The sequence below is a fragment of the Epinephelus moara genome, chromosome 13 (assembly GCF_006386435.1).
Source record: "Epinephelus moara isolate mb chromosome 13, YSFRI_EMoa_1.0, whole genome shotgun sequence".
NCBI lineage: Eukaryota > Metazoa > Chordata > Actinopteri > Perciformes > Serranidae > Epinephelus > Epinephelus moara.
The window spans coordinates 14921962-14945066 of NC_065518.1; the positions used below are offsets into that span (position 1 = coordinate 14921962).

General features: G+C 43.8%; 1 protein-coding gene across 4 annotated transcripts in view; it reads left to right on the top strand.

The window, feature by feature from the left end:
* Positions 1 to 23105, top strand: part of LOC126399582 (zinc finger MIZ domain-containing protein 1-like) — a 160979-nt gene that overhangs the window by 127259 nt on the left and 10615 nt on the right. For 2 of the 4 annotated variants that reach the window (XM_050059650.1, XM_050059651.1), the window contains exons 6-7: positions 21893 to 22028; positions 22454 to 22571. In XM_050059650.1, the coding sequence (XP_049915607.1) occupies positions 21893 to 22028; positions 22454 to 22571 (254 nt within the window). The remainder of the gene's footprint in view (positions 1 to 21892; positions 22029 to 22453; positions 22572 to 23105) is intronic. The other 2 variants (XM_050059652.1, XM_050059653.1) reach the window with 2 other exon arrangements.

Here is a 23105-nt window from a genome sequence, read left to right on the forward strand (position 1 = left end):
TCAACCCTCTGCGCATCAGGAAGCCACAATACCCTGCCTCCTCCTCCTCCTCCTCCTCCTCCTCCTCCTCCTCCTCCTCCTCCTCCTCCTCTGTGCCCCTTAATTACAATGACTAGTTTGATGGATTAAGTCGACTGTATGCAAAGACAAGGTTTTGGGGGCTGAAATCACTACCACCTGAACGCCTTGCACCGCCACTTTTTCGGCGAGACCCGCCGTGCATCCTCCCCTTGTAACAAACGTGGCTTTAAATGAATTGATTGAGGCTTCTTTTACTCGTTGCTCTGGACGCGGGCCAAGATACAGGCTGTCTAGCACATTAGGCACCACCCCCCTTTGCAGGTTTGAAATGTGAGCTGCCTGCATTTTTTTTTTCTTCCCTCTCCTCTCCTCCCTCCCTCCTCCCCTCCCCTCCCCTCCCCTCCCTCTCTCCCTTCTGGCGAAGTGGCTGTGGCTGCTTCTGTGTGATGTGTGTATTGGGAGAGCAAGCAATGGATNCCAGGGTTATACCCTGGACAGGTCACCAGACCTCTTCCCCCTCCTCCTCCTTCTCCCACTATACCCACTACCACATCTACTCACAGTCCCCCCTCCTCCCTCCCTCCTCCCCCTCTCTGTCTTTAACCCTTTACTGCTGCAGAAGCCGGCTTCCCAAATTTGCTGAATTATTTGTGACGATACGTACCTCTTTTCTTCTCTGACCACAGACGTGTGTCCTCCTCTTCTTCTCCTCCTCGTGCCTGTTAGTGCTGTATGAAGTTTCTTTCTTTCTCTTCTTTTTTTTTTTTTTTACAGCTTATCCCTGTTTTCCCTCTCATTGTCTCTGGGGTATTTGTTGCTTGAGTGCAAAGAAGCCGGTGGCAAGTAGAGCAGGAGCCCATTAGCAATGACTCCATCTGTGATTGGTTTTGCCTGCGAAACAGAGAGAGCAGCCATGAATAATTGATGTGTATTGTGCAGTCAGTCACTGGACACGCAGGGAGAGAGGAGAGGAAAACAGAGAGAAGCTGCTGCCCTGAGACACCGAGGGAAACGTGGGGAGGGGGGGTGGAGGGAGGGAGGAAGGGAGGTGGGTGAGAGAGAGGAAGAATGTTAGCGAGGAGAGAGGAAGGTGGGAGGGATAGAGAGACACAGAGAAAGAGCTTTAAAATAGCTGCTGGCTTCAGTAGTGCAGAGATTAAGGCTGCCCTGTATCGCCTTTGTTCTGCTGTTGCAGATTTGTGCTCAGAAGTGTTTCTAGACACATGAGTTCCCCTTTTTTCTGTGCAGTGAAGAGTGAGAAATAAGCAGGGACATTGCTGGAGTTAGTCTGGTTGAAATGCGGGTGGCATTTTAGACGTGCGGGGGGTGGTGGGGGGGTGCTNGGGGGGGGGGGGGGGGGGGGGGGGGTGCTGTTGTGAATAGGAGTGAGCTGCGAAGCTGTGAGCTGTCAAAAAGAGGAGACAACAGTTAAAGAGGGTTGTGTTTGCAGGGGGTGTATTCAGTGACAAGAGGGAAGGTGGCTCTGCTGCTGCTGCTGAGAGTAACTGCACATTATTTCACCCCTGGGGTGGAGGGGTGGGGGGGGCACGCACATAGAGGGTTGATTCCTGCATTGGTGGGTGCAGACGGGCACCCTGCCACGTCTTAAACTAACGGAATGGGCTTTGACAGTATGACAAGTGCCTCGCAGCGCCCCGCGTGATAGAGTTGCAACAGCTGACTGCTGCATTTGACCCACTTACAGCTCACACAGAAGGGGTCAAAATGGCCTTGATTATCTCTCTGAGTCGCGCTGACCTACTTGAGGCGGCGTTTTCCGCGAGACTCTTGGCAGTTTATCACACCCACTCCCCTCTATGCCACACAGCCAGGCTCGCTGCAGAGACACGCACAGATTTTCTCCCAGTGTAGTAATTCACTGGTTTCAGATCAGTGATTCAGTGTTTCTGATGGTCCAATCATGTTCACTGCACTGAGTTTGTTTAACAGGAGGAGCAACAGGTTTAAATTTCTGACATTTTTCAATGCATCTAGATGCTAATGTACCTGTTTTGCTTATGTTCAACTGAAAGGAATACTGTCTGTAGGCTGGAAAGATAGATATTCATAGAGGTCAGTGGATTCCAATAGTAATCCAGACTCATGGCAAAAAGAAGTATCAAAACAGCACATAGTTTCTCCACTTAATAGCTAAATAACCACTTCTGTGTCAGTCTTTCACCTCCTCATAGCTCCAAATCTCTGTCGGAAGTGTTGTTTTTTAGTGATTTATTGGGGAAGCACTCATTGTTTAGACCATACTTCATACAGATCAATGACGGAGAAGTGGATAATGATGTACAGAGCTGAGTATCCTTTAAAAAAATCATGTACCAGCATTCTATACCCATGATGTGAATGGAGTGGCATGTAGCATAGCCATATTTTTGTACGTTCTGTGGCATCTCCCACACACATAGTGACAGGGCTAACTGTTAGCATCACACAGCTAATATTACCTAGCGCAGTGATTCCCAACTGGTCCAGCCATGAGGTCCAGATTCCTCCTTAGTCATCTGTTCTAGGTCCACACAGTTCAGCATATATATTCAGTGTCATGCTTGCTTTTTGCCGTGTCTTTGAGCTAGTTTGCTGTCTCTGTCATTTAGCTGTCCGTTAGCAGGGAATGGCACTTTAAGGAAAAAGCTCGGTGCCGAAAATTCACTGTACTTCAAAATAAAGTGTGTTTTTTACAAACTTAACACGTTCGCGAGTCAATTGCGGCTCATTCAGAACGGACCTGGGTCCCACTTCTGGACCAGGACTCGCAGATGGGAACTGCTGGCCAAACAATTATTTATAGGTTTAACAACAAAGTCGTGCTGCTTCGGTGTTGGTGTGAGCTTGTTGGGACCGTTTAATGGCTCTGTGTTGGATGTTAGCTGCCACTGCTGAGCTTGTTCTAACCAGGTAGATGTTGAAGTGACCGTTCGTCAGTGGAGAGTGACTCCAGAGATGGCAGCAACAGAAAGTTTGCTGATCTGGCAGGAAGTCCGGACAGTCCGCGATCAGACCCCTAATACAAAAAAAGATCAGATGCAAGTATAATTTGACTGGAGACATTTTAATACTACTTGGTGCAGGGATATTTCGGTCAATACCCCAGAGGTATCAAGCACTGATACCAAGCCTGAATGCTGCAGGAGGTTTTTCTCATAAGTCATGATGTTTTAGTTTTGCTGTGAGTGAAGAAGAAACCTCCAAACTTCCAAGCAAAACAAAAGAGAAAGTCAGCTTGTGTATTTTTTTTTCTCCAGTTGACTTCACTTGAGAATTATATTCTGGCATGTTGGTTTCTTCATTGTTCACTCGGCTTTCTTTCCACTAAGACGGGTTTTGTTTCGCTGTACAGTAAAGTCCTGGTTTGGGCAATTATTCAATTATGCTTTTCCTAAAATGTGTGTGGGACAGCTCCCAACATGCTAAGACAGGAGAGGTTTTGCAACAGGCGGTGTTGGTAAAGAGATGTCTGGCTAGCTGCGCAGCGCTCCACACTTCCAACTATTCATTACTGTTGTTTCGTCAGCTTCAATGAATCTCTTGTTCTTTGTATTGGAGATGTTTTTTTACCCACCGAGTTGCGAAATTGCACTGACCTTTTTCTTTGAAGCTTTTTCGATAGAGTCCCAAATCAAAATACCAGCAATCGGCATGCAGGATAAGCTGATATCATTTGTGTATTTGCAGATCATGCAGGCTGTTTTCATTTGGACTTTATAATGAAAGAACATCCGGCCATCAGTAATTACAGGATGCAGTTTGTTTGCACCGCTTCATATATTGTGATCATGCAATCAAAATTGGATTTTGATCACATTTGATATTGAATCCTCTGAAGATCAGAAGAGGAAGGCGGCAGGGCCGGCAATACTACCAGCCAATCAGTGAAGTGGATCATGAATAATGATATTTTTAGGTCAGTGAACTGCAGATAGTCTGTTTCTGAAGGTTAGTGGGTAAACTCAGTGGTGTTTGTTCGAGGCACAACAACTTTTGGTGTAAAAAAAAATCACAGGTCTTCACAGACATATATTTGTCACAAAAATGGGACAAAGTGTGATGTGATCTCTACAAATAATAATCAGAGTATTGAAATTGCATTGAAATGCCAGGTGTAACCGTCGGTAGAGTTTCCTCCTCACATCAAAGGGGAACACAAGCACATCCGCCTACTTGTTATTCTCACTGCAAGTCCTTTAAAGTACAAACAACAGCAACTGAAAGAAGACTTCAGTGGGTGCTCTGTTATTTGATCTTAATTTATGATCAGTCCCATAGGTGGAAAGTAATCATACATTTGTTGTGGATCAGGTATCAGAGTGCAGAGCAGAGGAAACACTTAACTCGATCTGTATCTACAGGAGAGTGAGTTACCCTCGTAGACTGTATAAAAGGAGCGGACGTAACCACCATGACATCACCTGTTGGTTTGTGGACTTCAGTTTTAAAGCCTCGAGTTTGGCATTTTGGACAACGCCATCTTGTGTTTTTTGGAGCCAGAATTGACCATATTTGGACGATAGGGTGGAGATGTGAAGAATTGCTACACCTCGATCCAAACTGACAGATCACCAAGGTGGCAATTTGTCAATCACAAGGTAGCCATACCCTAAAGCAGTGGTTCCCAAATGGTGGGTCGCAGTCAAAAAGTGTGTCAAGGGTCCATTTTGAATGGACCGCAATGTAAAAAACACAATTTAATTTAGAATACAGGGAATTTTTGGCACAGAGCTTTTATTTTGAAGTGCCGTTTCCTGCTGTAGAGTGAGTGACAAAGGGACAGCTACTTGACAGAGACAGCAAACTAGCTCAACAACACGTGTGGACCTTAGACAAATGACTAAGGAGAAATCTGGACCTCGTGGCTGGACCAGTTGGGAACCACTGACCTAAAGCATACCCTGTTTCATCGTCTATTTTACTGTAAATGGGACCAAAATTTAGTAGGGTCATTTTCTGATAGATTTATATACAATCTGACTTCTTTTTGCGACCAGTGGAGTCAGCCCATGCTGGTCATTAGAATTGGCATTGACCGCACTTTTCAGACCACTTCTTTCATATGGCCTATGGTTTCCTTCTGCAGACAGGGAGTAAAGGCCTTTACACAGTCTTTTATATGTGTTGTTCAGAAAGCAGTTAAAAAGATGCTTTCAGAGGTCGTGTAAGGGAAATCTGCACCCCTAACTGTCGAAGAACCAGGAAACGAGGCTGAGGCAGTTATAAGAAATTACAAACGAAGGCATTGGACGATGTTAAAGCAGCACATTAGAGGCATTAAGTAATCTATAACCTTTATCGATCTGTATAGGTGAGCAGCAGAGGTTTAAACGGCATCTATAATTCCTCTTTGACACATCTATGGCACTATCTACAACCCCCTGCATACATAAACAATGCTTACACATCATTTTCTATGATAGGATACTGATCAAACCTTGTTAACTGCTCGGATAAAGAGCTAGGTATTCAGTCGATAGTAATAGAGAAAAGTATCCTTTGGTGATCAGATGTATCCCCGCAGAGAACATGAACTTATAATAATAGTTCTTTTTTTAGTGATTGTTGTAGTGTTTGTAATAGAAATGTCATGATACGGTTAGGCCTGTCACAATAATTACTTTAGTTGGACGATATATTGTTATTGTCATTTAAAGACCATTCAGTGCTGTTATATAACAGTACAATAACACAAGTACACCCTTCCAAAGAGCAATAACCTTTTAGTTTGTTCAGCAAAATGTGCGTCAGCGTAGATTTTTGCTTTTTATTTTGGCTCAGGCACTTCCTCAAAGTCTTGTAATCGTCAAGAAAACCCTGTGTATATTCTGGTATTATGTTGGCTAAAATGTTCGTTACATTCTAATGTAAAAAAACCACACATGTATCAGTGTTGTAGTCAAGACCACCTACACCGAGACCAAGTCATGACCAAGACCAGGACCAGATCGGTGCGAGTCCCACACAGCATGATGCACTCACGGTTAAATGTGGAACATGCAAACCGTCAGAGCTCTTCGAATTGATTGGAAAGATCCACAATCCCATAAAACACCTACAGAAAACAAATGAAGAGCCCACTTCAATTTCCTCTTCTATTACCATACTGTATACACATGTGTATCTATCAGTGATCCGTGAGAAATGTCTTGATAGAATAATCAAAAAGTGAACTTTATGTGGGGGAATTTTACTGTTTTCTATGAGCAAACAAATACAAACACTAAGGAGCTGAAATCGACTTAACCATCTTTATTCAACACTCCTTTTTTACGGGCAATTTAGTCATATCCCCACAGTTGTGGGCTTGACCTCTTTGTCTGCGACTGAGACAAGAGTGAGTAAAAATGCGTTCTAGTCCAAGACCAGACCAAGACCTTCCAAAAACGGGTCTTGAGACCAAGAATGGTAAATGGACTGCACTTGTATAGCGCCTTTCTTGTCTTCTTGACCACTCATTTGCACACTGGTGGCCGAGGCTATCATACAAGGTGCAACCTGCTTCTCAGTAACCATTCACAAGCTCTCACACACCGATGGAACAGCCTGTGGGGGGGATTTGGGGTTCAGTATCTTGCCCAAGGATACTTTGACATATGGATTTGAGGAGTTAGGGATAGATCCCCCGATCTTCCAATTGGTGGATGACCCACTCTACCTCTGAGCCACAGCCGGCCCCCAAGACTGAACTTGAGTACTACAACACTGGCGTGAAAGTGCAAGGGCAGTATGGGTCGATATATGGACATGACCTCAAACCATTTTTCTGACCTTGATAAGTCGATAACGTACTTATCGCACAGACCTAAATGTGATCAACAATCCTTAAACTGCCTGCACTGGATATTACTGTAATTTTAAACCATGACACAAGAAAAGTGTAATCTATTAAAAGTTTTTTGCAAGTCCCTTGCATCCATAATTTTGCTCATATGAAGTTCAGTATGTTCAGTCGTTCTCTCCTCTTCTTAGTATGTTCTTAGACAGTCTGTGAATATATCTCTCAACCATCTCATCATCTCATAGGTTTGTGTTTGAATCAAGGAGCAACTCAAATGTCTGTCATTTACTGAATATCCCAGACATGTTTGTAAAGTCCAGTAAAATGTAAAAATTTGAACCCTACAGAAACCAACTGCTGCAGGAGGTGTCAGTCTGACTCAGGTACTTGCTGTGTGTTGCACAGGAAACTCATGCACATTGGCTGAATCCAACCAACCATCCTCATCCCAGTCCTTACATTATGTCCTCACAGCGGACCGTGTCGACATACTGTACATGGAATGACATCAGATGTGCTTTTTTTTTTCTTTCTTTTCGGTTGGTCATTTAGAAAAGCTATATGGCTGCTGTTGTGTTTGTCTGTCAGAGTTTTACAGTATGAAGCATGTCACACGTTGTTTTTATCATCCTGCCTGCGTCACTGTTCATTGAAGCCATTAACAATCTAAGTTTATGCCTTGTTCTTCTTGGTGATTTGTATGTTAATTATAACCCCCGCCTACACACTTTGGTAAAACAAAAAAAACAGTAAGAGTTGTGAACAGAGCTTACATTACATCAGAGTCAGAATAATGTGATCAAACTTTAATCATTGCTCTAACGGAACTGGGACAACAAGCATACATGAGCATATAGCAAATTGGGTGTTATATACAATAAACATGTTCAACAGAGTTTCAGTCCTGGGCACGCTAGAAAATAAAATAATATCTGCATATGATATAGATTCTAATGTTATTAGTATGCAGACAAACTAATAAGAATGTATAAAGTAAAATAGAGTGAAAATACATTATTAAAAAGACATCTACAGTGTGAAAGTCATTATCTGAAGTACAAAAGAGATGTTCCCGAGTCACTTCCATTCAGAATGGACCCGGGACCCACTTTTGGACCAGGACCCAGCAGTTGGGAACCATTGCCCTAGAGGACTTTGAAAAGACTTAAAAAAAGCTACAGTCCGACACCCTCTCACATCAAAAAAAAAAAAAAAAAAGGAAAGCAAGTTTTAGTAACGTACTGTAAGGTTTTGCAAAGGCCGGGGATCTTGTACTGTCAATATTTGCAAGACTACTACCAGATTCCTTTTGAGATTATTTCCCATCCTGCTCCTGGTGGAAAATATTACGCCAAACTCCCTTTAAGAAATATGACATATAAACAATTCCTTACACATTCGTAAAATCACATAACTCTGGAAACACAGGATAAAAGACGTCATATGTCGATAGTATTCTTGTCAATTGTACAAACTTTACATTTTGGATTTTGTCGCCTTAACTCGCCACCAGCCTCTGTTGGTTAGCTGCAATATTTTAGTGGGAGGAGACTGTTGAAATGAGAGGCAAACCATTTAAAATTTCTCACTAAAATAAGTGCAAGTTAGTCAGGTCAGATACACCCTGAATCAAGCACCGATTCTTGTTCAGCTCCACCAGTTTCTCCCCCTTTTCCACAGTACAAGAAAACTGAAACTTTTTCATCCCTTCCGCACCAATAAAGACTAAAAACTTATGATAATATTAAACTTTCTAATTTTAGAAAGTAAGAGAGTTTTATGACCACCTGACACCACAACTCTAGCCAAACTCTCATGACTTCTGACATTGGAAATTTGTCTGAGACAGTGAAATTGCTTGAAAAGTAATTTGTTGTTTGCAAAAAAATCAGCCTGAGGCAGTACATACTCTATATACATGTACAGAAGCTCAGTAATGAATGATTTTGGCTTGTTTAAGATGGATAAGGTTTGAGTTTCATTGTTTCCCATTGGCCTGAGTCAGGAGGAAGCTTCTTCGTCAAATGCTGCACTGTTGCACATATGGATGACTCTAATGAGCCTAGAGGGGTGCTGGGACCCGACCCAGGCTCCTTCAGTGTCTGTTCCTACTGTACTTCTAAAGGGAGGCTTTGACCCCAGGCCCACTGTGAAAAGGTCGCAGGTGAATCAGCCACCAGCGTATGCCGCCGTGACACTACCGGCCCTGCACAGCACCCTGAGGTGGGCACGAGCCTGGGCACATCTGCTCCGCGCCTAATTAGTATCATTGTAGACGAGGGCTTAAGGCTGGGCCTTCGTTAATAGCAGCCTGTTGCTCGGGGAAACAGTCTGGCTCCTGTAAGCCGCTTCTTTGCAGGTCTGCTCATCTGATAATCTGGTTGCAGGAGTGCACGGTTAAAAGCACACTCTGTGCTGGTGCAGTCGACCTCACTGTGCAGTTGGCAGGGTTTCAGAATCCGCGATGTGGTCAGGTGAAAGGGTCGTCAGTTAGACACGTTTTGGGGAGATTTGTCTTGTCCAAGTAAAGTGTGGTTGTCTGTAGCACACAAAGATTTTCCTTCATCCTTTAATCTTCAATGAAGATGCTTTTTCCTTTGTTAAAGAACTACGTCAGTAGTTTTAGCCCCTAATTACAAATAATACGTGCGCTGTATTTTTGCTGACTGCTTAAAAATACGTGCTGTACTTATTTTTAAACACATATTTATTTCAGTTGGTTTCCACTCATTACTGTACACTATGAAACTCAGTTGAAAAACTCTTTAAACTTTGGTAGAGTAATTTATAAATAAATGTGTTAGGCTTGGGTGGTATCGAGGTATTGCAGTATTGCGGGTATATTCTTTCTATAAGGGTGCTTTCACACCTGCCCTGCTTGGTTCGGTTCAATCAAACTTCAAAGTTCGTTTGCTCCCTAAGTGCAGTTCGTTTGGGCAGGTGTGAACACAGCAATCACACTCAGGTGTGCACCAAAACAAATGGACCAAGACCTTCTTGTAGAGGTGGTCTTGGTCCGGTTACAAACGAACTCTGGTGCGGTTCGTTTGTGGTGAGAACGTGTTCGAACCTGGATCTGAACCAACTGCAGTCACATGACACATTGTTTGGGTTAAACATGAGCATGTTACAGTCCTGGAGGATTATTAATGTGCACCTCCTCCTGTACTGCCTTAATATGCACATTCAGCACATCCAATGCATCAAAACATTGTTTTCTAGTTGGAGCCGCGCCTGGTTTTCAAACTGTATGGTTTGACTAAAATGAACAATGACAGCAATATAGTCCACGATGAGCAGCGCTAAAATCAACCTGCGTAGTTGTCCCTCCATTGTGACATTAGAAAGTGTCACATTTATCTTGCAAGTGTACTCTTCTTCAACGTTTGGGTTACTTCCTGGATTTTTCCCACATGGAAATTCTGACCAATCAAGAGCAGCTTTCTCACACAAGGCATTTGATCTGTTCTGCTTATAAATGCTGCCGTGAGAACACAAACCAACTCTAGGCAATTATGCAACTTTGTAACAAAATTAGTCCCTGATTTGGACCAAAGCAAGACAACTCTAGGTCTGAAAGCACCCTAAAACTGATATAGAGATGCTGTACTGAGGCAGTGTATTGTAGTACACAGCACGTGCCACCAGAGGTCAGTCTATACCAGTGGAACCGGAAGGAAACTTAGAAAGATGGCGACTGAAAGTGGTGGGGATAACATTACAGGACTTTTTAAAAAGAAGAATGCCTCTGCCCCTGCGGCCACATATAACTTTATCTTACAGAAACTTCTTCCAACTACAAAAGCAGTTTATCCGCTACAAGATTTCACATCATCTCAATTTAGCCCACTGATTTGTCGGTATCCGCTGCTGCTACAAGTGTCATCTGGGCCTCCGGCAACAAGAAAATCAGAAACACAGGATTGTAGGCTAGAATTTGTCGTACATACTACGGTGACTTCTGTTACCAGTAGCTCAGCTTTGTTTCTTACACAAATGCCATCATATATCATATACCCCAGAAAATATTAGGAAGATATAAAGGTATGAAAAAATAGATGCTTGGAAAACCTTTAGAAACACAACATAAAACAGGAAAATTTGTTAAAGTTTAAAATTGAAAATGAGGAAAAAAGGCAAAAGAATGAAACATCAAGTTAAGTCAAAGTTATATGAGCACTATGTGGTAATCTAGTCGCAACTTTTCAATTAAAGATGCACTGTTACTGCATTTCCATGCAATGATAATGTGACTGTCAGAACAGTACACATGATGTTTGCCGTGACAGATTACACGGGCAAGTTGAGTCTGTTTATAGAGTTTATTTTCATACGATATGAAAAATACATGAATGGTTGCATCAAGCAGCAGGAAAAATACATCCAAATCTAACACATAATGGCATGCTGTGCAGAATGGTTAGCTGTGATGTGTAAAGCACTTGACCTCAGACACTGTAACACTGCTGCCAGATTTCAGCTCCTGAATTAAGACATAAAGATGCAGGTTTGGAAGCAGTTTTGCTCCCAATCAGCTTACTGAAGCAGCGAGCGACATACAGTAACAGATTGAAGACTGAATGCTGGTCGGCGGAGATGTTTGGCTGTAATGCACAAGGAATTAATTCTCACCAGGGGGGTGAAATGCTATAGATTTCCACCTCCGTGCTTTACAGGGACCCTGAATGGCATGCCCTGTTTTTAATGAAGAGATTTGTAGCATGTGCCAAGAGAGATTATCCTTTAAAACACTGGCCTGCTTAGGCGAAGGTTTGGTTCCTGTGTAACCATGACCAAGAGATGTCAGTCGGAGTGATGAGATCTGCATAAATCATCTTGAGATTGTGGTTTATTGTATTTTGTTCCAGTTGGTGTTCTGTCGGTGCCAAGTGGATTTCTTTAAAGATATAAAGAATGATCTTTATCTCCAATCTGCGAACACAGATTTTATTTAAACGTGTTATCTTTGACATTTTTGACAATTTATCATTGATTTTTATTCGGAAATCCTGTATTTTTATATGTAAATAGATATAAATTTGCAGCATAAAGTGTTTAGCTGGGTATTTTGTCACTGGAGTTAAAGTTTAGAGGAATAAGGGACGGCTTTTCTGTCAGTGATTCAGCCTTAAGAGGTTTTTTGATGTTGCAACAAAGAGCGCAGGATGTCAAAACAGCAACCCAGAAACACCGCAGCATTTTCTTTTTCTCCGTGTGCCGCTTGCCTCCACATGGCCACATATGCTTGTGGCCTCAGTAAAACCTTTTTGGCACGAATCCAAGCAGCCCCCCTTTCCCCTCCCGTTCTCCTCGCCGGATGGACATGGCACGACATTGCGGCCATGTGGCCAGCAGGAGGCTGTATTTAAGCCGGGGCAGCTCTGAAATGGGCCATAAAACCTAGCCAGCAAGTCTGGCTCCCCATGAGGCAACGGGCCTAAGTACTCATTGACAAGACTCCAACATCACTGACTTCCCAGAGAGAGAGCGGCAGAGGAAATAATGCAAGAACAAAAAAAAAGCAGCAGACAAAGATGAGGTGCAGACAGGAGGCGGTTGTCTGGCCTATATAGACAGGCTGTTTTATAACCAATAATGCTTTTAATCCACATTATGTAGCTGTTTCCTCATAACTTTCCCACTGCTACGCACTCACTGTCATTGGGGCTTTTTAATTCGTCTTCCAGCTCATTTTCACTTAATGAAAAAGCCCCTTAACTGCATATGTTTAAGGGACCTCAGGGGAAATATGTCACATTCTGATGCCACATGGCGGCCATGACATTCACATGTTCCCACTTCACACATCCTTCCCACTTCATCAGCTTTTAGAAAACATCGCTCAGCCTGAAGTATGTCATGAAATGACTCACAAGACTTTAAAATCTTACTAAGTGAGCTAATGAAGTGAGTTTACAGACTCCCGTTTTACGACACCCAGTTTGCACTCGCTTCCGTGCCAAAAGTGTTGGAGAGTTGAGTGGCTGACCATGTGTTAAAGGCGGTCCACCTGTGAGCGACTATCCACTTATTCCTCCATGGATGAACAAGTAGCACAGCTCCGGTCTGTCGCCGGTTGGCAGGTCCGCAACCTGTTATACCCGCTCCTCAAAAAGGCTGCATGATGGACGAATCGCTTCCATTTCACTATCAAATTGGCGTTGATGAATAATTGGTGGCATCTGCGAAAAGACAAAAGTGAGGTTTGATGGCTGCCAGGCGGGCATCCGTGGCTCTGTGGTGACTGTGTTGGAGTGCCGCGAGCCGGAGAGGGAGATGATTTACGACCCAGCCGGTAGTTTACGCGGGATAGTTTGGCACCAGCTGCAAGCAGTGTTATAGCAACCAGTTATTCATGCACTTTTTTTGTATATTATGAGGTAAATCCCAGAATTTTACAGTTCCGGGACATAAGCGAGGAATTCTTTGGCCGAAACTAAACGTGGCTGTTTTGCATGGCCTCTTAGGTACTCTCAGTAACCAGGGATACTAGGACTCCCCAGACTCTCTCTTATTTTAATTGACTTTGGCCTGCAGGAGGCTTGTGTCCATTCAAACCTTTCTGGGCAGAGAGAGACAGAGGAGGGAGGGAGGAACAGAATGTGAATAGAGCTCCCTCAGAAACTAAAGAGTGCAGCCCACTAGAGCCGTTCTTGTTAGTTTGCTCATGGTCTTTGTTCTCCTTTCAGCCCTTCTGGCTAAATGTCTTCAAACAAGCCGTTTGGGGGTTGCGATTCTCTCCGACGGGTTTACAGCGAAAAAGATTGGACTTTGTTGTTACAGTCAGTTTGGGAATAAGTGAGGAAGTAATGCTGATAATGTGATGTGATGACTGGATGTGCACTGTGTGTTTGTGTGGACGTTAGTGACTGAGCCATGTGGGACGATGCCAGGTGGGAGTCCAGGGTTGACAAGGGAGCAGGTGTCTATTAGATACAGAGCAGAGAGGGAGGGAAGGAGGGAGAGAGGGGGGATGAGGATCATAAGAGCTCCTGGCATCTGCCTTACCTGCTGCCTCCACTGTAGTCCTCCTGCCAAAAGGAAAAAGAAGAGAAGAGGAAAATGTTTTGGAGGAGGCAGCGAGTGAAGGAGCGACTTTTTTAATGGGGGCTGTTCATGTCTTGTTTGCAGGGTTATCCTCTCCCACAGGTTGTTCGTGGAGCACCTGGTGACTATCCAGCATGGTGGGGTTGTGTTTGCCGTACAGCCAAGTTACAAAAACACATGTTAGTAGCATATCTGCTCTTTATTAGTCCTTATAAAGCACGCATTAATGCCTCATTCTGCATGTCCATATTCTACAACCTTTAAGAGGTTTTCCTTGATAACATACTAATTACTGCCTATTGATTGTAAGTAAGGAAGTTCTTAAAGGAATACTTCAGGTGCAAATGACCAGCTGTATATCAATTACTCACAGCATGTTACCTTGAATTCATAAAGGAAACTTGTTTTTTTCACATGCCTTCAAAGTGAATGGAGAATCCAAAAAAAGTGAACATTCTTTTATGAATTGAAGTCAATGGGGTCCATGTTTAACAACAGCAAACTACATCACAACATCCGTTTACAGACTCTCACACAACTCGTGCAGTATAATCCAAGCCTCATTCATCCAGTCGTATGATCAGTACTTCTCAAACACATACATTTTCATGAAAACAACTTAAAACATGTGTTACAAGTGTTCCCATTGTAATGCTTTAGCGAAAATGTATGTGTTTGGAAAGTGCTGAGCATACGACTGGATAAACGAGACTTGGATTATACTGCACAAGTTGTGTGAGAGTTGGTGAACGAATGTTGTGATGTAGTTTTGCTGTTGTTACGTGGACCCCAATGACTTCAATTCATCGAACGTTTTCCTTTAATGGATTCTCCGTTCACCGTGGAGGCATCCAGAAAAAGTTTCCTTCACAAACTCAAGGTAACACACGGTGAGTAATTGCTATCCAAGTGGTCATTCTGTGGGTGCACTGTTCTTGAATATGCCTTACTCAGTATGGGCCTTATAAAGTGGTTGTACCACAGGAATAATCATTCTCCCTTAATAACACTCCACTAATAGTTTCACACTTATTAACCCACACAGGCTCCCTGTTCTGAAGTTACCTCCTCCACTTAGTAAATCCATTACAGCACATGACTACTGCAATTAACAGACCCTATTTTAAGTGATGTGGCAGTGCCTTTTTAATAGGAATGTTTGAAAATCTCTGATTTGGTCTATTATTAAAGGAGAAATTTAAACTTGTGCTGATTTTGTTATTCTACCACTGAACAGGATCGGGAACGGGTCTGTTAATTGCAGTAGTTGTGTGTTGTAATGGGTTTACTAAGTGTAAAGAGGAGTCAGTGTTAAAACAGGGCACCTGTGTGGGTTAATAAGTGTCAGAGTTTTTTGGATATTATTAACACTTGTAGTTTTGTGTTTTGGAATGGTACTTGTGTTTTATAAGTTATTAAAACCAATACCCTTAAACTAACACAGCAAAACCATGTAAAGAGTCATTTTGTTCTAGATCTGGGAACAAAGAGGATCAAATACAGGTATCGTTTGAATGTAGAAGTTTCAACACTACTTGTTACTGGGTTATTTTGGTGGGTATTGACTACCGATACTCATCCCTAAAGAATTAAACATAATTATTAAGTGTTATTAAGAGAGAATAATCCTGTGGCACCACCTTCTTAAGTGTTTTTTTTTTTCCTGAAGCCAGTGTATTTTTTTAATTCTTTGCAATGGGTGCAGCACGTATTTAGGCTTTGCTACAAACACCAGCAGCGTGACGAGGTGCTGAGCGTCTTTTCTGCTTGAACACTGCTCATTTGACTTTTTTTTTCTGCGCACCAAGAGTTGAAAAATGTTCAGCTTTGGGTAAAACGCTGAGCTCATTGCTGTCACATTTACCTTGCTGTTATATGTCACAATGAAGAAGTTGACAAATACCACAAAGACCAACCTTCATATCCACATGTACAAGTGCTGAACAACAACAATGGGAGTGAAATATATTAGTATACCGTATAAGTATGAATATATGTTTCCTTTCACGAACTGGCGGGTCTGTTCTTTCTCCCTTCATACTTCAGCCTTCCCTTTATTCAGACCAAGTAGCCGACTCAAATAGCCGACACACCAGATGCAACCAAAGCGTCCCCGCTGAAAAAACACTTTGGTGAACGCGACCCCTAAGTATCTCCATTACTTCCTGTCAATAAGCAGTTATTAGGTGGTTATTGAGGGAAAACTCTTAGGTTATTGTAGAACATGGTTATGCAGGATAAAGCATTAATAAGTGCTTTATGATGGCTACTAAAGAGACAGTATGTCGCTAATATACAAGCTAATAAGTAGCTAGTAAACGGTGAATATACGACCTTAATATAAAGTGTCACCAGAGCTATTCCTTGGGTAAAATGGATTTATAGTCTCACCGTAGATATCTAGAGCATGTATTTTGATTTGTAGCTCAGCGTCTGATTTATATCATCGATAGCACCACTGCAGCAGTAGACGGATGTATCGTTAATAAGCCTATTGTCGCCACAGTAATCATGTTTACATTATTTCAGAGTGACATCGGGACAATCTGCCTTGTTCCATGCTGAGCAGAAGGTTTGCACTGGAGATGCCTGAAAAGATTGCTGAGTCTTTTTATTCCAACTTGCTTCATGTTGAATTCACTCAACAATCTGTACTGGCATCAGAAACTGGGAAACACAAGCGTCCATTGAAGACTGTTCAACAAAACTGTTTAAATTTGTGTAAAAATGACTTTTGTTTCTGGGAAGACACATTCCTTTTCTCAGTAAATGTTATTTTGAGCAGCACAGATAAAATTCGGTTCAAACTATTGTGTTAGGGGTAGATTTCATCTCCAGATTTCAACATGGGAAAACCAAAACAGCTACACGCCACGTAATTTGGGTGACCTGACCCTTTAATTCAGAGCAAAAAGAGGCAGAGTCAAGGTGTTTAATCAGCACAGTTTATCTCTCTGCCTCCTGTCTGACTGTGTGGTGAAAGTTGGGGTGGGGGAGCATTATCATTGGAAGGAGCATTGAACAACTGTCAGGGATGCAGTCCATGTCGTTTGTCATGTCTCCCTGGGGCTTTATGACAGAGAGTGAAGCTGGAAGCTGCAGGCCCGGCCACTGAACCACCCATCTAGTCCCAGCAGATGCGTTTACCACCCTTTGCCGTGGCTGACCATCAGGCTTCACAGCTGAGCACCAGAATATCAATACGGCTCAGACTCAGCCGGGCCTCCTGGGACTATCTACAAGGCAAACAGGATAGGCTCCTCTCCTTATGGAAGACAGAGACCCATAGCCACCAGGGAGAGCAATGTAAACACAGCAAAAAGATGCTCTGTAGCACCAAACGGCGGTTTGATTCACTCCAGAATAACCATCGTGATTTGGAAGAGCGACACCTGAGACGATTATCTCCAGTTTTGTCTCTTCTCAGGGAGGGAAACAGATGAGTCTATTGAAGGGCCGTCTGTGGGAGGAGAGGAGAAGAAAAACAGTAATCCTTTTGTGTTCGTCATCCACACTGTCCTGAGAGATGCTTGGGTGAAGGAGGAGGAGGAGGAGGAGGGAGAGGCTGTGAGGAGTAGCGGGTGTGCTGTTCCTCCTCCTGCCATATGAAACCTGAAGTTTATCCTCTGAGTCAATGACAGAGTGCCTCTCCTTTAAACAGGTTGCTGCTCAGCGGAGGTGATAATTTTGTGTGGTGATAAGCCCTTTATCTAATGGTGGGGTAGAATAATTCCTCTTTAAGTGGCAGTGCCGGTGCTCCCCTCTCTCTTGTCTTTTTTCTCTCTCCGTCTCTCGTATTGTCATTTCGCTGCTCGGCCTGTTGTTGTTTTTGTCCTGCGGCTGTTGATGTCGGCCTCGGTGTGAAACGCGGACGCCGTCCCCTCAGCCAGACAGCCTGACGGTGGCACGGTTAGGGGATAAATTGCGGAGACATGTTTATCAACATAGAAGAAGTGCAAGTTACCCCTTGTTGGAAGAGAATAATGGGACCTAATTGAGCTGTAACATGCTGGCTGGTCGCCAGGCCCTTGAATTGAAAACTCTCTCCATCAGAAGGGGGTCAGAGAAGAGGGAGGGTGCTGCTGAAGCACCGCAGGACGCGCTAACATAGATGTGAAACTCGTAAACCTATTAGCCGCACTTGGGCCTGGTTATATTTAATTAAAAGTAACCTACAAATCTGTGCATCTACCCGCGGGTGTGATGTTTTCAGGAGGAGAGCACCTGAGAGGCCTTTTCTGTCAACCAAAGCACAGCCGTGGTAAAGTCAGATCAATCCTCTGGAGGAACAGCACAGCCTGTCTCCTGGCACCTGCCTTGCCAAGAACAGGAGGCAGGAAGGAGGAGGAGGTGGAGGAGGGAGGGGGGGAGAGAGAGAAAAAGAGAGGGAGCATGAGCGGGTGGGAAGGAGGAAAAACCCAGCTGCCTCTGCGCCTGAGCCCCGTGCTGCTTTTAAAGGAGTGGGAGGGAGGGGAGAGGGAGAGGCAGAGAGACTGCTGGCACCATCTGTACATGTCTTTTGTATTCCAGCCCTCATCTTTACACAGAGCGAGGCTGGTGTGCTCAGTGTTCAAATGAAAGGAGAGGACGTGCCTTTTGGGGTGCGATGCTCTGAGAGGAGAAGGTGTGTGTTTGTGAGTCAATGCTGAAATTCTGTTTTGTCCTCGGAAAAATCGGCGCGCTCAGAGGACGTCTCGCGTCCTATTTATTTTACCTCTATAGTATAAACCTGTGTGGCGTCTTTCCTTACTCTGTTTGCAAGCACTCATGTGTGGTCAAATCTCTGGGTTGCCATGTTTGTGATGGGAGTCAGAAGCTTTTATTTGTTCCTCCCTCCCATCAGCCCCATTAGCCTGATGCCTCCTCTCTCACTGACTCAGTCAACCTTTTTTTATCTCCCTCTCTGTGTAATATGTGCCGTGGCGGCCCGTCCTTGCGTGTGGCAGCAGGGTGGATCTGCCTGCGAGGACAGCCTGCACTGTCTGCTGTCATATTGACGTGGCTTTTTGCGCGAACCGCAGCTGAAATCACCAAGCGCTCTGTTTCACCCCCCCTTCCCCTCTCCTCCCTCGCTCCTTAGTCAGCCTAGAAGTGCTGTGAATCATAAGAGGAGGTGGCTGCCCTGCTCTTTGATTGAATCCACATTCCCTTTCTCCTCTGACGGCGCAGAGAGAGGCTAGAAGGAGGCGAGGAAGCGAGAGGGAGAGAAAAAGGAAAAGTGAGTCTTTTGTAGTTGGCACAGTACAAAAACATGCACTGCAGATGAAAAGCATATGATTCGATCAAACGCGCTCTGTGGTGGCTACCTAACCAAGCGGTAGGTAGGAAGGTGGAGAGGAGGGAAGGGCTGGAGTCCATCTGCGGGTCCAGAGTGAACCCTAGTGGCCAAGAGCTGCAGTGACAGGCTGGCTTGATGCTGTCTTATATATTGCAGCATAGAGGTGCCTCCTTTGTGTGAAACACTTTGCTGGCCTCCCTAGTCTCAGAAATATACATATAGTCATCTGTGCTGTAAAGCGAAATGTTCTATAATTTAGGGTTTAGTTGTAGATTTATATTGCAAACAAATCTACAAGTACACACAGAAAATGGACAGATAGAATCCTGATGGAACAAAGATCCTCACTGGACAGACATACTTTTATATAGTGATGACTTCTGGGGCGGCTGTGGTGGAGCAGGTTGTCCACCAATCGGAAGATCAGCTGTTTGATCCCTAGGTCCTCCAGTCCGCATGTTGAAGTATCCTTGGGTGATATTCTGAACCCTGATTTGCTCCCGATGGTTGTGTATCGTAGCTTCAGCCAAAAGTGTATGAATGTGTGTGTGAATAGGTGAGTGTGACAAGTGATGTCAGTGTTTGAAAGACTAGAAAGGCACTTTCCATCCAAGTCCATCTCCATCCATCCGTCCATTTTCATCTGCTTATCCGTGGCCGGGTCGCGGGGGCAGCAGGCCATGCAAAGCACCCCAGATGTCCCTCGCCCCAGCAACACTTTCCAGCTCCTCCTGGGGGAACCCAAGGCGTTCCAGGGCCAGATGAGATATGTAATCCTTCCAGCATGTTCTGGGTCTGCCCTGGGGCCTCCTACCAGTAGAATGTGCCCAGAACCCCTTTAACGGGAGGCGCCCAGGAGGCATCTTGATCAGATGCCCGAACCACCTCAACTGACCCCTTTCGAGGCAAAGGAGCAGCAGGTCTATTCCGAGCTCCCTCCAGATGTCCGAACTCCTTAGCCTATCTCTAAGGCTGAGCCTAGCCACTGTACGGAAGAAGCTAATTTCGGCCGCTTCTATTCGCAATCTCATTCTTTCGGTCACTACTCAACACTCATGACCGTAGGTGAGGGTTGGAACGTATATGGACAAGTAATTTACCAAGGTATACTATGTTGGATCATCTGTTACTCTTTGTAACAGACTCATCAGTGAAAGTGAAAGTAAAAGCCAACCCCAGATTCACTCTTGTTTGGCGTTTCGTCTCACTATAGTTGATTTTTTTTGGCACTTTGTCTCTTGGATGCCTGCTGCTTATGGTCAAGAACCTGGTCGCTACCTTTTTATAAAGCCCTGACCTTACCAGAGGGTTGTGGGGGTAGACACCCAGAAATGTCCCGAACACAGACTTTACAGGCAGAGAGTCTTTGCAGATAAATACTCATGATTTCTGGAAAGAGTCATTGCTGTTGAGATGTTTAAATTAAGAATAAAGTTCTGTTATCTTGGAGAAGAGTCAGACATCTCTACGGCGGATATCTCCAGCACTCGGCAACTCACACCAAAACAATCTAGGTTGATAAGATGTGTATTTTTTCTCTTGGATGCCTGCTGCTTATGGTCAAGAACCTGGTCGCTACCTTTTTATAAAGCCCTGACCTTACCTGAGGGTTGTGGGGGTAGACACCCAGAAATGTCCCGAGCACAGAATTTACAGACAGAGAGTCTTTGCAGATAAATACACCGCAAAATACTTCCAGTGGGTGATCAATGATCAATGGGAGGGATTACCTCTGTATGAGTTTATACATTGTCCTGCATCTTAAACTCATGATGACGACAAATTCGAAAACAGTGGCAGTGCATATGAGTGAATCCCTCAATGAGGTTTGAAAGACAGCCAAATATAGAATAATAATTATTAATGGAGCAAATATGGAGCAAGAATCAGTCATTCAATCATGTAAAGTGGCACAAGAGTGTAAAAGCAAACGCATTTTCTGGTCTTTTATTCAGGAGTTCCTCTCAGCTGTCGCCTTCTACATCATGTGAAGGTTAAGTCTCCCACTTCACTCTTTGCATTCATTCTCCCATAGAAAATCTCCACATCATTTTCCAGTAAATGGTAGTGTAGCTAATTGCAAATCATCGAAAGGTTATAAACCTGAAACAGAAAATGTGACTGACAGTGAACAGGCAGATAATGTGCATCTTGCTGCTAGTACAGATATAAGTAATACATTTAACCTCTTCAATGTTCTTCCTCTGAGTATATGGAAAGCTTTATTCTTAAAGTTCAATTAACATAAACCAGTCCATAGAGCAAGCAAGATAAAAGTTCTTATCTGTTTAAAGGGGGAAAATGACACTAGTAGTAAATTTAAACTAACTAAAAAGATAATTAAATGACACAACTGTCTCACATTTTAAATTTTGTTTAAAATGTTTTAGTAACATTTCTTTAAATTTGAATGGCCTATAGGATGTTTAAATGTTCAGCATTGTCACGTAGTCACACAGATGGACAGACTGTACATCTGTTCAGTTTTGGAGGTGCTTTGTACAGACAGGATTCCCTGATTTGTCATAGGATATTTTTCACAAAGATATTACACATCTTTTTGTCAGTTAGGTCATTGCTTTTCAATTTTATGTCCAATTTCGCTCCGAAGCTTCTGTTCCTCAGTTGTTGTTTCATCCGCCTCCCTCCTCTCACATAATCAGCTTTTGCAGGTTTTTGCAGCGCTTGCAGCAGAGGGCTGTTACCTCTGCAGTGATTTCTCACAGGAGTCCACTGACACACATCTTCCTCTGCTCTCCTTCCAGCTCTTCTGTCCTCGTGGTGCGAGGAGCTGGGACGCCTCCTCCTCCTCCGTCACCAGAAGAACAGGCAGAACGAGCCTCCGGGAAAAGTGCCCATGCAGCCCCCCATGAGCTCCATGAAGCCCGGCCTCTCACACGGGTCAGTGTTCACACTGCTGTGCTTTTTGGCTTGTGCGCGAGGTGTGTTTGTGTGCGTGTTGGGTGTGTGAACAGACAGACCGGGGCCCTTGGGGAAAGCCCTTCCTCTCCACATGAAGCCCGGTGTTCCTTATGGATCAGTGGCCAGACAAACTGCCAGACTAACTGCTTGTAGCTCAGTCAGTAGGGACAAACAGTACCTCATAACCCCGGTACCTGTAGTTAATGATTACAACACAGTGTTTGTGCATTTCAAGAGGAAGAACATGCTTTTATTGTGTAATCCTAACAATAAAACCTTTGTCTTTCCCTATCGCTCAGCTAATGTAAACATACATACTGTGACTGTACTGGTATACACTGCAAATATTTGTGCAGTGACAGAGGGCACATTTTGATTTGTCTACATATTTTATGCATCCTCAGCAGAGATGGGTCTTTTCCCTATGACTCAGTTCCCTGGCAACAGAACACCAATCAGCCTCCAGGTTCATTGTCGGTGGTGACTACCGTCTGGGGCGTGACCAACACGTCGCAAAGCCAGGTGAGATCCCGCACCTGTCCAACAGATCTTATTTCTATTGTTTTAAGGTGCTACTGCAGGAAGTTTCCAATCAGGGTACAGAGAAATTAGCATCCACCTGTATTCTGATTCCTAATGTTAAAGGGACAGTTCACCCCTGAATCAAAAATACATATTTTCCCTCTTACCTTTAGTGCTGTTTATCAGTCCAGATTGCTTTGATGTGAGTTGCCAAGTGATAGAGATATCAGCTGTAGAGATGTCTGCCTTCTCTCCAATATAATGGAACTAGATGGCACTCGGGTTGTGGTGCTCAAAGTGCCAAAAAAATACATTTAAAAAACTGGTAGTTCCTACATGTAACTGTTCACAATACGGTCTGTGGATTATCTTGAGTAACCGGGTCATGATTTCTGGAAAGAGTCATTGCTGTTGAGTTTAAATTAAGAATAAAGTTCTGTTATCCTGGAGAAGAGTCAGACATCTCTACGGCGGATATCTCCAACACTCGGCAACTCACACCAAAACAATCTAGGTTGATAAAATGTGTATTTT